This window comes from Ammospiza caudacuta, chromosome 25 (assembly GCF_027887145.1).
Source record: "Ammospiza caudacuta isolate bAmmCau1 chromosome 25, bAmmCau1.pri, whole genome shotgun sequence".
NCBI lineage: Eukaryota > Metazoa > Chordata > Aves > Passeriformes > Passerellidae > Ammospiza > Ammospiza caudacuta.
The window spans coordinates 2,074,790-2,089,777 of NC_080617.1; the positions used below are offsets into that span (position 1 = coordinate 2,074,790).

The following is a 14,988-nucleotide window of genomic DNA, read 5'->3' on the forward strand; positions in this document are numbered from 1 at the left end:
CAAGGAAAGGTTTCTGAGGAGTTCATTTCTCCCTCCTCATCCTCCAGTCCTCCTGCACCAGCCCAGCCCTCTGAGGCTTTGAGATCCAACCAGGGGCTCCAAACCCTGCTGGGATCTGCAAAAATCCCTGCCTGGGGAGGGGAGAGACCCCAAAAGGGGAGGGGAAAGGGGGGAAAAGGGGGAGGGAAAAAGGGGGAGGGAAAAAGGGAAAAAAGGGGAAGAGAAGGGGAAGAGAAGGGAAAGAGAAGGGGAAGAGAAGGGGGGAAAAGGGAGAAAAAAGGGGAAGAAAAAAGAGGGTGAAGGGGGGGGAAATGGAGGGAAAATGGGGGCAACAATGGGGGGAAGAAAAGTGGGGAAAATGGGGGTAAGGGGGGAAAAGGGGGGGAAAGCGGGGGGAAAGGGGAGGGAAAGAGGGGGAAAAGGGGGAAAAGAGGGGAAAAGGGGGAAAAGGGGGGGGAAGGGGGGGGATGGGGGAAAGAGGGGGGGAAAGGGGGGAAGGAAAGAGGGGGGAGAAAGAGGGGGAAAAGGGGAAAAAGGAAAAAAGGGGGTTAAGGGGGAAAAAAAAGAAGGAAAAGGGGAAAAAGGGGGGAAAAGGGGGGAAAAGGGGGGAAGGGAGGAAAAGGGGGAGAAAGGGGGAGGGATAAGAGGGGGGATAAAAGGGGAGGGAAAAAAGGAGAGAGAAAAAAGGAGAGGGAAGGAGGAAAAAAAGGGGAAAGGGGGAAAAGGGTGGGGGAAAGGGGGAAAAAGGGAGAAGGGGAAAAAGGGGGAATAAAGGGGGGGAAAGGGGGGAAAAAGGGGGTTCTCTGCTCCTGGCAGCAGGCAGGGAGTGAAAAGCAGCAGGGCTGGGAATTGCCAGGGGCTGGTGGGATGTGGAAGGACCACCAATACCCAAGGACATTGACACTGCAGCTTCCTCCTGAAGCAGGTGAAGGGAATTCCATCCTCTCACTGCTCCTGGCTGAATTCCTTTCCTTTCCCCATCAGTGTGGCCTCAGAGGGACTTGGGCTGGGGACATTTTTTGGGGATAAAGCTTCCAAAAAAGGGGAAAAGCCAGTTTTAACCCAGCACTGCTGCCCAACTCTGTGTCCCAGGAGGGGAAGGAAGGGCAGGACTGCAGCTTTGAGCTGGGCTGGCTTTGAAGGGTCTAAATCCACAACTTTGGGGAAGAGCAAAACCCCAAATCCACGTGGGAGGCCTGCAGTGCATCCTGTGGGCAGGGATGGAAAAGGGATGAGCCAAGGGAGATCCAGATCACCTGGATGGACTGAGGGGATTGTGGGGGTGAAAAGCTTCCAAAAAATGGGAAAAGTTGGTTTTAACCCAGCACTGCTGCCCCAGGAGTGGAAGGAAAGGCAAAACCCCAAATCCAGCAGTGAACCCTGCACGAAGGATGGAGCCAGGGGGGATCCAGCCTCACCATCCCATGGGGGTTGCATAGACTGCAGGGATTGTAGGGGGAAAAGCTTCAAAAAAAAAAAAAGGGGGGAAAATTGATTTTAATCCAGCACTGCTGCCCAACTCCATGTTTCAGGAGTGGAAGGAAGGGCAGGACTAGAACTTTTAGCTTTTAAAGGTTCAGAAAAGCCTTTAAAGGTCCTAAATCCTCAACTCTGAGGCAGAGGAGTGAAACCCCAAACCCAGCAGTGCAGTCTGTGGGCAGGGATGGAGCCAGGGAGGATCCAGCTGCACCATCCCATGGGGGTTTCATGGACTGGGGGAATTGTGGGGGGAAAAAACTTCTATAAAAAGGGAAAAGTTGGTGTTAATGCAGGACTGCTGCTCCAGGAGTGGAAGGAAGGGCAAAACCCCAAATCCAGCAGTGAATCCTGCGCGAAGGATGGAGCCAGGGTGGATCCAGCTGCACCATCCCATGGAGGGATTGTGGGGGCAAAAAGCTTTAAAGAAAGGGAGAAGTTGATTTTAATCCAGCACTGCTGCCCAACTCCATGTCCCAGGAGGAGAAGGAAGGGCAGGACTAGAACTTTTAGTTTTTTTAAATTCTGAAAAGCCTTTAAAGGTCCTAAATCCCCAACTCTGAGGCAGAGGAGTGACACCTCAAACCCAGCAGTGCAGCCTGTGGGCAGGGATGGAGCCAGGGAGGATCCAGCTGCACCATCCCATGGGGGTTTCATGGACTGGGGGAATTGTGGGGGGAAAAAACCTTCAAAAAATAAAAGGGGAAAAGTTGGTTTTAACCCAGCACTGCTGCCCCAGGAGTGGAAGGAAAGGCAAAACCCCAAATCCAGCAGTGAACCCTGCACGAAGGATGGAGCCAGGGAGGATCCAGCCTCACCATCCCATGGGGGCTGCATGGACTGGGGGCTTTGGGAGCAGAGCCCTCAGGTGCTGCTCCCTTGTTTATTTTGGGGAGCCAAAGGGAAACTTCCAGACACTCAGAGCTGTGAGATGAGTGGGATCCAGCACCGGGAGGGATGAGAAGGGGCTGGGGGAGAAAATGCCAAGCCCAGCTGGTCCCAAAGCCTGGCCCAGCCCTAATCCCCCTCAGCCCCAGGCTGGGACAGGCAGCAGCACCCAAAACCCCCCAGGGCCCAGAGTGACCCAGCCAGGCACGTCGAGAGAAGCTCTGCCTCCTTTTCATGGCCATTTTTCCATGGAAATAATAAAACAAGGCCTTATCAGCAATGTAAAAATGGGTATTTTCATCAGGGAAAACCCCACACAACAGTGAGGTAATGCCATTTCCTGGGAGCTGTAAATGCCATTTCCTGGGAGCTGTAAATGCCATTTTCTGGGAGCTGTAAATGCCATTTCCTGGGAGCTGTAATTGCAATTTCCTGGAAGGTGTAATTGCCATTTCCTGGGAGCTGCAGGTTTTGGGAGCTGCACCAAACCCCAGCTGAGTTCCAGGAGCAGATTCATGACACAGAAACCATGGACAGAACAAATCAAAGGTCAGTATTTCAAACCCAGCACTTGCAGGTTGTTGTTTTGGTTTTTTTTTGTTTTTTTTTTTTCCCTGAATATTCTCCCCCAAAGTTCAAAATCAGGGAGTCTCTGAGCCAAGAACAAAATCTTTGGCAGATAAAATCAATATTAATTCAAAATCTCCTTTTTTTTTCTTTTTAATCTGAATGTTGCTCTCCCATCAAGTCCAAAATCAGGGACAGTATCTGATGCAAGAACAAAATCTTTGGCAGATTTAACTCAACACTAATTCAAAACATTATTTTATTTTTTTTAACTGAATGATAGGTTTTGGTTGGTTGGTTTAGTATTTTAAAAATGAAGGGATTTCTTTTTTAATTCATCTTGTCCAAAACCTTTGTTCAAACTTCCAGCTGATCCATCCCAAGGCAGAAAACATCAGCAACTGGAATTCTCAGGGTAATTTAAGATTTTAAGCAGATGAACATGAATTTATACATTTTCACATTAGACAATGTTCTGATATCCATGGATATCCTAATTTTATCACAAAGTAGAGTGAGGTTTTCTATTTGTTTTTATTACATAAGCCAGCTGGGTTTTTAATTTAAAGCTGTGTCACCAGGCCATGGATTTGAGTAAATAAATTGCACATTTCTGTATTCAACCCCAACTAAATGAAGGAAATAATTGAGCTACCTGATGTTCCCCAAGCACTGTCTCTCCACTGATCTCCCAGAAATATCCCTTTTGGTCCATCTTTGCTGGAATCATCAGATTCCCAAAACTTTTTACCCGGCAACAGCTGCTGCAATTAAAAAAAAACAACACAAAACAAAAAAACAAACAAAAAAAAAAAGAACAAAACAAAGCAAAGCATGATTAAAGTAAGTATAAATGCAAACATAAACCCCATAAGCATCTCCTTTCTATCAGGTATCAACCATTAAACACAACTGAGATAATCAAATATTGAAATATTGACATTCCCAAAGCTAAAGGAACAATTGCATCTCCCCATTCCTGATGTTCCTCCCAGCTCCAGGAGCCCCCACACATCAGACACACTCACAGACACTCTGCAGCCTCTCTGCACTCACAGGGGAAATAAAGAGGGGAAAATATTGAGAGTTTTCCTGAGATCACGTGGGAATAAATTCCTGCCTGCCAATGGGAGCTGCTGCTGGAGGGACAGGGAATCAGGGATGGGAAAGCTCAGGGATTCCCACTTCTCCTTTTGCTGGGGAGACAGGAAATCAAGGATAGGAAAGCTTGGGAATTTCCATTTCTCCTTCTGCTGGAGGGACAGGAAAGCTCAGGAATTCCCATTTCTCCTTATGCTGGAGGGACAGGAAATCGGGGACAGGAAAGCTCAGGAGCTCCCATTTCTCCTTCTGCTGGAGGGACAGGAAATCAGGGATAGGAAAACCCAGGCATTTCCATTTCTCCTTCTGCTGGAGGGACAGGAAATCAGGGATAGAAAAACCTCAGGAGGTCCCATTTCTCCTTATGCTGAAGGGACAGGAAATCAAGGATAGGAAAGCTCAGGAGTTCCCATTTCTCCTTTTGCTCGGGGGACAGGAAACCTCAGGAATTCCCATTTCTCCTTCTGTTGGAGGGACAGAAAATCAGGGATAAGAAAGCTCAGAATCCCCACTACTCCTTATGCTGGAGGGACAAGAAAGCTCAGTAACTCCCATTTCTCCTTCTGCTGGGGACTCTGGAGCTGCAGGGGTTCTTTGGAAACACTGATGGGAGGGAGGGCAGCACCTGCCACGTGTGGAATGGGACAGAGGCACCCTGAGCTGGGATAGACCAGGAAAAGCTCCCTGGGAATGGGACAGAAGCACCCTGAGCTGGGATAGACCAGGAAAAGCTCCTGGGAATGGCACAGAGGCACCCTGAGCTGGGACAGCCCAGGGGTGCTGGCTCTGGAGGCGACAGAGAGAACAGCTGCTCTGGGATTTCCATCCCAGCCCCTGCCCACCCTGCCAGGGAACAATTCCCAATTCCCAATCTCCCATCCAGCCCTGCCCTCTGGCACTGGCAGCCATTCCCTGGCTCCTGTCCCTCCATCCCTCTCCTGACCCTTCCTCCTGTTCTTTAGGGGATTTAGGAACAGCTTCACCAGGGATCACCTCCACACCGGGAATTTCCAGCCCTGAGGTGACAAGGGGACAATATCCCAGGAAATCCTCTGGATGGGATGGATGGAATTCCCAGCAAATTAACCATGAAATGAGCCCTGCCTCAAGCTGGGATAAAACTCAAGGCACTGAAGATGAAAAGAACCTGAATGTGCCTGAAATTACCGTGGAACAAACAAGAATCATCAGCCCTGGGGATCTCCCCTCTGGATCAGGAGTGCTGATAAATCCTGATTGCTATCTGTTTCAATACCCTGACTGATAGCAAATTAAATATCCTGATAACCACTTCAATATCTTGATTTGATATCAAATTCCATCCCCTGATTGATATCAAATTCAATATCCAGACTGATACCAACTCCTGCTGATAACTCCAGCAGCAGAAGTGCAGATCTAAGGCTGAACTTGAGGAGTAAATCAGCTGCTGGATGCAGAGAAAGCAGCAAGAATTGATTTCACAGCTCTCCTGAGCTGGTTTAAAGCACAATCACAAAGTTGTGCTCTCCTTTCCTCCCCAACTCAACAAAGCTGTTTGTTTACAAAACCAATCAGTCTGCAGTGATTCCAGGCAGGATTTCTCCTCACACCCTCAGCATGTTTCAGGCTGCTCCAGGATAAAAGCAGGGACCCTGCCCCATGCTCCCCTTCCTGCCATCCCAAAATAACCCCAATGGGAGGGCAGGGGGCTGCCATGAACAACAATCATTCCCAAACACAGCTGAACCTGCTCCTCCATCTGCACCAGGAGGGGGGGACAAGCCAAGGCACTGCTCTCCAGTATTTATAAACACCAGCACACCTCAGGTGTCCTGCAAATTCTTTTAAGCTTCTGTCATTCCCATACTTCTTCAAACACAGCTATTTTTATTCCTGCTCCTGCCACAGTGCAGAAATAACAACTCTGCTCATGGCATTGCAAGGAATTTTGAACAGAAAGCAGCACAAACTGATTCAACTGAATTTTAGCTGCAATTAAACACTTCCTATTTCCCCTGACAACACCTCACAGTGCAGGACACAAAATGTTCTGCAGCCACAGCTCAAAATCAATGAATCCCAGAATGGTTTGGGTGGGAAGGACCTTAAATCCCCTCCAGTGCCACCCCTGCCATGGCAAGGACACCTCCCACTGTGCCAGGTGCTCCAGCCTGGCCTTGGGCACTGCCAGGGCTCCAGGGGCAGCCACAGCTGCTCTGGGCACCCTGGCACAGCCCAAACCTCTCTAACCAGGCCTTACCAGCCTACAAACCCCCTGTGGCAAATGGCACTGGGGGCACCTGGAACCAGCCAGGCAATCATTCTTTCCTTTCCTTTCTCCATTTGCTGCAATGGGTTTTGGTGCTGGTTTCCATCCTTGGTTCAGGAATGTGAATGCCAGAGTGGTTTGGGTGGGAAGGGATCTTCAATGGCAGCTGATTGCAGCCCAGGGCCACCTGCCACTGTGCCAGGTGCTGCCAGCCCCAATGCCCAGCCTGGCCTTGGGCACTGCCAGGGCTCCAGGGGCAGCCACAGCTGCTCTGGCAATTCCAGCCCAGCCCCTGCCCACCCTGCCAGGGAACAATTCCCAGTTCCCAAGATCCCATCCAGCCCTGCCCTCTGGCACTGGCAGCCATTCCCTGCCTCCTGTCCCTCCATCCTTATCCCCAGTCCCTCTCCTGTATCCCTGGAAAGAAAATCATGGAATTGCTAAGGTTGGAAATTATTGTTCTGCTCATTCTTTTCCTGCCTCTGCCCTGTCCTGCAGGGCCCAAACCCCTCTCATCCTTTATTTCGACTTGGGAAGAAATCCCTCCCTGGCAGGGTGGGCAGGGGCTGGGCTGGAATTGCCAGAGCAGCTGTGGCTGCCCCTGGAGCCCTGGCAGTGCCCAAGGCCAGGCTGGACATTGGCACAGTGGGAGATGTCCCTGGGGTGGCACTGGGTGGGCTCTGAGACCCCTCCCCACCCACAGCACTCTGGGATTCTCCAGCACACCCAGGGCTGCACCAGCATTTCCTGCTGGAGAGGGATCTGCAGCTAATCCAGCCCTGCCCTCTCTGCCCTGCTCTCCTCTACACCTTTCCTAAGGAAAACAAAACCTTTACCTGCAGAACTGCACCCCAACACCTTCTGAATTTTGCAGTGAATCACACCCAAGGGTCACAAAACATTTTCATTCTCACTGTGTTCTGCACAAACCCCAGCCCTGTCCCCTCCAGTTTAACCTTTCCCCTCCAGAAGCACCAAATTTCCAACTGGAACTTCTGCATCAGCAGAAACAGAGGAGAGAATTTCACCTCACACTGAGATTCCAGATATCAGGGAAACCCCAAATCCAGTATTAACAGATGCTAACAGGGGAGGGGGCTTTGTTCTGTCAAGTGCTGCTCCAACTAACACAGAGCATTAGCAAGCAGCAAGCAGCTGCAATTATGCAACAGGCTGCTAAGATAATGATTTTTTCCTCAGGGAAAGTTGTCAGTTGCAAGGGAAGAAAGAAAAAAAAAAGGGTATTTTAAGTGACTCTCATGCAGTTGTGCAGGTTGGACATTTCAAAAGAACAAGCAGTGGTTTAGAATCAGAGTGGTTTATTCATTCCCTGGTTTTTATTAAAATTGACCCTATCCAGTATGAAAATAATCCTGCTAAGCCCTCTTACAAAGGACTTACCAGTTAGGCCAATATTCAATTTGGCAGAGCAGGGAGGAGGGGAGGACTTACCCATCATCAACAAAAGCAATTCTTCCAGCAGCCAGGGCACAGAGATCCCACTGAGATGGGATTATGAATTAGACAAATTAAGAAAACTGATCCCCTTCAGACAAAGCAAATATTAAGATAAAAGCAGCCATCTGTGCAGCGCAGAGCTGGCTGGGTTTGTCTGCAGCAACAGGTAGGGAAGGCAGAGAGGGTGTTCAAGATGTGTGCAGGTCCTGCTTTGTACTGCAGATGTTATCAGCAGCTCGGGCAGGGAGGGGAGCACCTGGCAGCAGTGCCAGCTGTGCCAGCCCTGCAAGGGGAGGAGAGAACCCAGCAGCAGTGCCAGCCCTGCACTGCGCTGCACATCCCTGGCACTGCCCTAGGACAGCCCCTGGCACTGCCCTGCAAGGAACTGGCATTCCCTGCCTGCTCTGGGACTCACACTGCTCACAGCTCTGGGGACAGAACAGGAAAGGGAGCACAGGATTGGGAATGTCTGACCATTCCTTCTGCTCCATCTGCTCCCAGCCCTGCCCTGAGCTTTCCTGAAGTGCCAGGGGAGCTGCTGTTGCACCATCACCAGCCTTGCTCTACTGTTCCCATTTCCATCCCAACCCCACAGCTCCCATCTCCATCCTGGCCCCACTGTTCCCATCTCCATCCCAACCCCACAGCTCCCATCTCCATCCCAGTCCCACTGTTCCCATCTCCATCCCAGCCCCACTGATCCCATCTCCATCCCAACCCCACTGATCCCATCTCCATCCCAACCCCACTGTTCCCATCTCCATCCTGTTCCCATCTCTACCCCCATCCCACAGTTCTCATCTCCATCCTGGCTCCACTCCCATTTTCAGCACTGCCAGTGCTGGGAAACTGGAAAATCCAACCCAAACATTATTCCCAACTGCCAGGACTCCCCAGCTGCCAATGAATCGTCAATTTATGGGGCCACTAAATCATAAATTTATGGGAACGCAGCACATCAGTAGCATGGAAAGCAGAGGTACAGGAGTTTAGTTTGGAGTGGTTTTTTCCTTCATTTTTGTTTGGTTTGTGATTGTTTTCTTTAATCCAGGTGCAGAAGTGTCCAGCCCCAGTCTCAGCACCACTGGGACTGTGTCCCTCTCAAGGGGCTTCTCCAGAACCTGCCCAGCTGCACCAATGTGGCATTAACCATGGACATGGGCACAGAATCATGGAATATCCTGGGCTGGAATATCCACAGGGAGGATTTATCCAGCTCCTGGACCCCAACACCCCCAGCCAGGGCATCCCTGGAGCTCTGGCAGCCTCAGGGCCGTGCCCATTCCCTGGGCAGTGCCAGCACCCTCTGGGGGAAGAACCTTGCCCTGATCTCAGCCTGAGCAGCCCTGGCCCAGCTCCCTGGCTGCTGTCCCCTATCCCTGTCCCTGCCTCTCCAGGTTCTGACGTCCCACAGTTCCCCTACAAGGATCCCCAGGGGCTGCAGGAATTTCACTGCCACACTCAGTGATCCCAGCACTGCAAGGGCAGCAGCCCAGCAGGAATTCAACACTTTCAGTGAAATGCACAATTATTTCTTACCAGCATTTCTGTTCCAGGGCAGGCTGCAATTCCCTGCTACCCCAGCACTCCAGTTTGAGTCAAGCACCTCCGGTTGCCTCATGGCTCTGTGTCCCCATCCTCCTCCCACCCTCGGATTAAGTTTCACCAGCACCTCACCCAGCTGCTCCCGACTCCAGACAGACTTTGCACAACCTACTCCAAATGCCTGAGAGGGTTGGGGACAAACCCAGCTGCACCCAGAGCCCCTCTGTGTCCCCACAGACACTGCAGCCACATTCCCTGCTGCAAAGGGACAATGAAACCCAAGGGATTTCAGCGAGGAAAAGCAGACATGCAGCTCCCATCCTGGAGCTGGGGAGAAAAGGAACTTGTGTTAAGGCAAAGATAAAGGTCAGTGCTGTGGGATCAAGGGCCAGATGTGCTGGGCTGAGCCACAGCACCAAAACCCCACATGGAGCTGCCAGACAAAGCTCCAAGGTGAGTTCTTCATCCCACAGAACAGCCTGGACATGGTGCTGGAACAGAGGGACAACATCCCCTGCCCCAGAGCTGCTTTCAGCATTACTGAGCAGTCATTACCAACAGCACAAAGCTTTCACAGGTCAGAGTGGAGAAAAGGGGGCTCTGGGACCCTTTTCAATCCCTGCTTGAGAAAATATTGCACTTCCATTCATTGGAAATTCAGGAATGTGAGGCTGGGAGTCTGAGGATGGAAACAGCCCCAAGAGAGAAGAAAGTTGTGGGTGCTTTAAATTATTCTTAATGCTCCCAGATAAGGATATCTGTTGATCTCCAAGCATTATCTACATTTTGAGAGCAGGATAGATAAGAGATTTCACTGTTTGACAGTGCTCTTTAACAAACTGCTCTGATGTGTTCACAAACTCCTTCCATCACTGAAATCATGACTGTGCTTAACAAGGAGCAAGGAAATGAGAAGATAAAAGAAATCTAACATTAAATGCAGAAATGCTCTTCCTCATCTTTCTCCACTATCAATTTATTCCACTGTCATTTATTTCAGACTCTCTGACTTTCTCCCCAAGTTTCCTTCTCATTCCAGGAGCAGAAGGGGTGGAAACCACAAGTGCCTTGTTAAGGCATCCAAACTGCACAAAATCCAGGTGAGGACCATGGTCCTGAAAGCCAAAACAGATCCTGTGGGATCTCCTGAAATCACCCTTGGAGAAATACAGAGAAAATTCAATGGGTAAAGAATGGAAACTGTGAGACTGAGGGAGAAAAGTCCCAAAAGAAACAAGAAATAGTGGTTTAGCTGAAAGAGAAGGGTGAGATGTCACCTTTCCCAAAAAACCCAGCATGTGGAAAAGCCCAGTGACAAAAAAAAATGTCATTGCCAAAACTTTCTGCATCACAGTTACAAGAAGGGAAAAAAAAATGAGTCATCACTGGGAGGCAAAGCTCCAAAACACAAACCCAAACTGGCTCCTCTCAGAAATGCCTAAATAAACCAAAAGCTGGGAGAACTCAGCATTTTTAGGAATTCCTTCAGGCATTCCAGCCCTGTGACCTTGTGTCCTGACAAGCAAACGAGTTCTGTGCTCATTGTGAACCTGCTCCCAGCCAGCCTGGGAATGAACCTCCTGCCCAAATGAGGTGTCACCAACTCAGAACATTCCCACCCCCAGCATTCCACAGGCAAGCTGCACATGGAGCACAGCAGCTGCTGTGCAGCAGCTTCAGGCAGGTTTGTAATGTCAGGTTTGCTGCTTTGAAAATCATTTTCACCTCCTCTTAGTCAATGGTCTTAGGGTAAATTAACCCAACCTGGAGAAATGGATTTTGTTCTCAAGTCACATCAAAATCCAACCCTGGATTATGGTTTTCTACAGAAGAAAGGGGAGAGAAGGAAAGGGGGAAGAGAAGGAAGGCAAGGGGAAGAGAAGGAAGGCAAGGGGGAAGGAGGAAAGGGGGAAGGAGGAAAGGGGGAAGAGAAAGAAGGAAAAGGGGAAGAGAAAAAAGGAAAGGGGGAAGAGAAGGAAGGAAAGGAAGGAAAGGAAGGAAAGGAAGGGAAGGGAAGGGAAGGGAAGGGAAGGGAAGGGAAGGGAAGGGAAGGGAAGGGAAGGGAAGGGAAGGGAAGGGAAGGGAAGGGAAGGGAAGGGAAGGGAAGGGAAGGGAAGGGAAGGGAAGGGAAGGAAGGAAGGAAGGAAGGAAGGAAGGAAGGAAGGAAGGAAGGAAGGAAGGAAGGAAGGAAGGAAGGAAGGAAGGAAGGAAGGAAGGAAGGAAGGAAGGAAGGAAGGAAGGAAGGAAGGAAGGAAGGAAGGAAGGAAGGAAGGAAGGAAGGAAGGAAGGAAGGAAGGAAGGAAGGAAGGAAGGAAGGAAGGAAGGAAGGAAGGAAGGAAGGAAGGAAGGAAGGAAGGAAGGAAGGAAGGAAGGAAGGAAGGAAGGAAGGAAGGAAGGAAGGAAGGAAGGAAGGAAGGAAGGAAGGAAGGAAGGAAGGAAGGAAGGAAGGAAGGAAGGAAGGAAGGAAGGAAGGAAGGTCTTTGACCTGAGAGAGGGAACTTCCCTATGAATCCCACCACACCACAGTCCCGGTTTGCTCTTTTTCTCCAAAACAGCAACTTCAGGGTTCCAAGGTTTTTATTTTTTACACCTGGCTCATGCACAGGATGAATTAAACATTGAGGAAATAAACTGGTCTGAGCTTAAAAGGAGCATCAGACTTGCATCAAGCTGAGCTGCCACACATGAACATCCTCCTACCAGCCATGATTTTCTCCTCTGTCCTTCCACAAGGGACTCACTAAAGGCAGAAGGAACCAGGCAAGGCAAGGAAGTCTTTCCATCCAACTTCCAGGAACCTACAGGAACAAGCTACTCTTTCAGGTCACTCCAAAAACAGATAAATTCCCTTTTTTCCAAGAACACCAGTGGGGATTTCCCCCTAAGTCTGCCACCTCCTTGCTACTGTGAGAGATTAAATTAACTCTGGCTGGGAATCTGTGAAGTTCCAGCTGCAGGGCCATTATCTGTGCCCTGCTCTTATCCCTCCTGGGCTCACCCTGCCCAGTTACTCCAAACATTAAACACAGCCCTGGCCTTTCTGTAAGAGCCAAAAAAAGGTGGCCAGGACTGGAAACAGAGCAGCAGACAATGCCCCACAGCCCAACGAGGTCTGAGTTCAGTGAATCCCAAAATAAACCTGCTCAAGGCTTGGGACACCTGTCCCTAGCTGGATTTCGAGCTGTTGTTGTGCAGCCACTCTCTCCTGCTGGATGAGCCAAGAGGTGCAAGTTGAACTGTTCCTCCCTCTGAGATGGATTCCAGCCTGGCAGGTTTGGGGCCCGGCAGGTTTGGGGCCTGGCAGGTTTGGAGTTGGATCAAGCACACACAGACTCACACTCACACATACACAGACAGAACAGAGAGCCCTCAGCATCACACTCACCCAGCAGCCTCCAAAAGCTGCTATTTCATTTTTCCCCCTCCCAAAACACAGATTTTTTTCCCCAGGCCTCTCACTTACCTCTCCCATAGCCCGTCCCTCCAGAGCCAGCGCTTGGAAGTCGTGATTCAGCTCATCCATGGAACGCACCTGTCCACAGAGGGGAGAACAGGCCATGAGAAATGCTTTTCTGTGCTGCTATTTTTATTATAATCACAGTTTAGAGCCATTTTTTTGCTCCAGACTAAGAGCCTGTAACAAGGTTATGGAGCTCCAAGGATGACTTACCTTTAACACTGTCAGCAGTTACAACATTTCTATACTTTCATTATTATACACACACATGTATTATTACACACAGATTTATTCCTGTGTGTTAGATTTATACATGCACAGGAAAGGAACAACCAGCAATTACTTTTAAGACACACAAAGCCTTAACACAACTGTTTCTGCTCATATTTCACAGTGGTTTCAGGTGAGGGACTCGAGGCATGAGGAGCCAGCATCGTTTCAGGTGGGAATCAAGGAAAATCTCCTGTATAAACCTGGCAAATTTACAATGTAAATTACCTTTACAAATTTACAGGTTACAATGACACGAGGCAGAAAAAAACAACACTTTAATTTGATGAAAACTGAGTCATTTAGAACAGAAAAATAAAGCATAAACTTGAAACTGTTGGATAAATAAATTGACAGAAGCACAGAATGGATCCACAAGGATGATCTAAGTCCAGCTCCTGTCCTTGCCCAGACCCTCAGCAATCCCACCCTGGGCATCCTGGGCTGGAATATCCACAGGGATCACTGATCCAGCTCCTGAACCCACCAACCCCAGCCTGGGCATCCCTGGAGCTCTGGCAGCCTCGGGGCCGTGCCCATTGCCTGGGCAGCCTGGGCAGTGCCAGCACCCTCTGGGGGAAGAGCCTTGCCCTGATCTCCAGCCTGAGCTGCCCTGGCCCAGCCCCAGCCGTGCCCTGGCTGCTGTCCCTGTCCCAGAGCAGGGATCAGTATCTGACATGGACTGGAAATGCTGAAACTGCGGGAAAATCCTTCTCCTGCTTCTCATTGTCAAATCTCAGCTGCTGAGCACACAGGAGGAAGCAAACTCAAAAAGAAACCCCAACTCTGGACTCGAGGCCAAAGCCCATCAGCTGAGGCACGTGCTGGGATGGAGCAGGTGACTGCCCTCCCCTGTCCCACTGCAGTGTCCCAGCACCACCAACACCCTGCACAACAGCACTAACTCCCCTCCTACTCAGTGTTTACACACTCCCTGCAGCCCAGCAGGGCTGAGGCACCTCTGTGCTCAGCAGGGAGGAGTTTATCAAGCTTTTAAAAAGGAGTTTATCAAGTTTTTAATGAGTAATGCCCACACTGATCCAGGCTCCTTGCAGCATGCTGCAGGTTTACACCCAGGGTTCAGTCCTGGCTCTGCACAGAGCCCTGCCAGGCTGAGCAAGGGGCTCAGCAATCCCTGCTGAGTGAATTACAGGACTAAAAAATCCCAAAAATTGTCCAGATGCTCGTGGCCCACCAGTAACCAGCACTGGAATGTCACACCACCATCACTGACCTCCACCATGACTTCTGATACTGCAGCACCACTTCCAGCAGGACCAGGACCTTGGGATTATTTTTATTTCTATTCTAAAATAATATTCTGTAGATCTCAAGTAAGAAAATATTCTATAGATCTCATCTAAGATAATATTCTATAGATCTCATCTAAGACAATATTCTACAGATCTCAACTAAGACAATATTCTGCACATCTCAACTAAGATAATATTCTGGAGATCTAAACTAAAACAGTATTTTATAGATCTCAACTAAGACAATATTCTGGAGACTTCAACTAAGACAATATTCTGGAGATTTCAACTGACAATAATCTGGAGATTTCAACTAGAAGAATATTCTGCACATCTCAACTAAGAGAATATTCTGGAGATCTCAACGAAGATAGTATTTTATAGATCTCATCTAAGAATCAGACAGAAGAAAGCACCACATTAACCTCTAGAAATCCCCTCCAGTCTAAATTCTTCTATTTTGTGGCCATCGCACTTTGCAAAAGATTAGCGGTATATTAGTGAATTATTTAGTAGATATTTACATGATTTGCAAATCCTCAGGGGTCACTCACTCAGAATCCCAGTTTAAAAACCTCTTGTTACTGTACCTCAGTTATTTTCAGTTCTGCCTCAGCCTTGCCACCTTCTGCAGTGACATTTGTCACGTCGGGCAGTGACACCAAGTGAAACCCTTCCCAAAACTGCAGCCACAGGGGCTCCCCTGCCCTGCAGGGACACAG

At 49.4% G+C, this 14,988-nt stretch overlaps 1 protein-coding gene across 4 annotated transcripts in view; it reads right to left on the reverse strand.

The window, feature by feature from the left end:
- Positions 1-14,988, reverse strand: part of PUM1 (pumilio RNA binding family member 1) — a 101,445-nt gene that overhangs the window by 66,040 nt on the left and 20,417 nt on the right. For 3 of the 4 annotated variants that reach the window (XM_058819862.1, XM_058819860.1, XM_058819859.1), the window contains exons 3-4: positions 12,750-12,818; positions 3,587-3,695 (exon numbers count right to left, since the gene is read on the reverse strand). In XM_058819862.1, coding sequence (XP_058675845.1) covers positions 3,587-3,695; positions 12,750-12,818 — 178 coding nt within the window. The remainder of the gene's footprint in view (positions 1-3,586; positions 3,696-12,749; positions 12,819-14,988) is intronic. The other variant, XM_058819861.1, reaches the window with a different exon arrangement.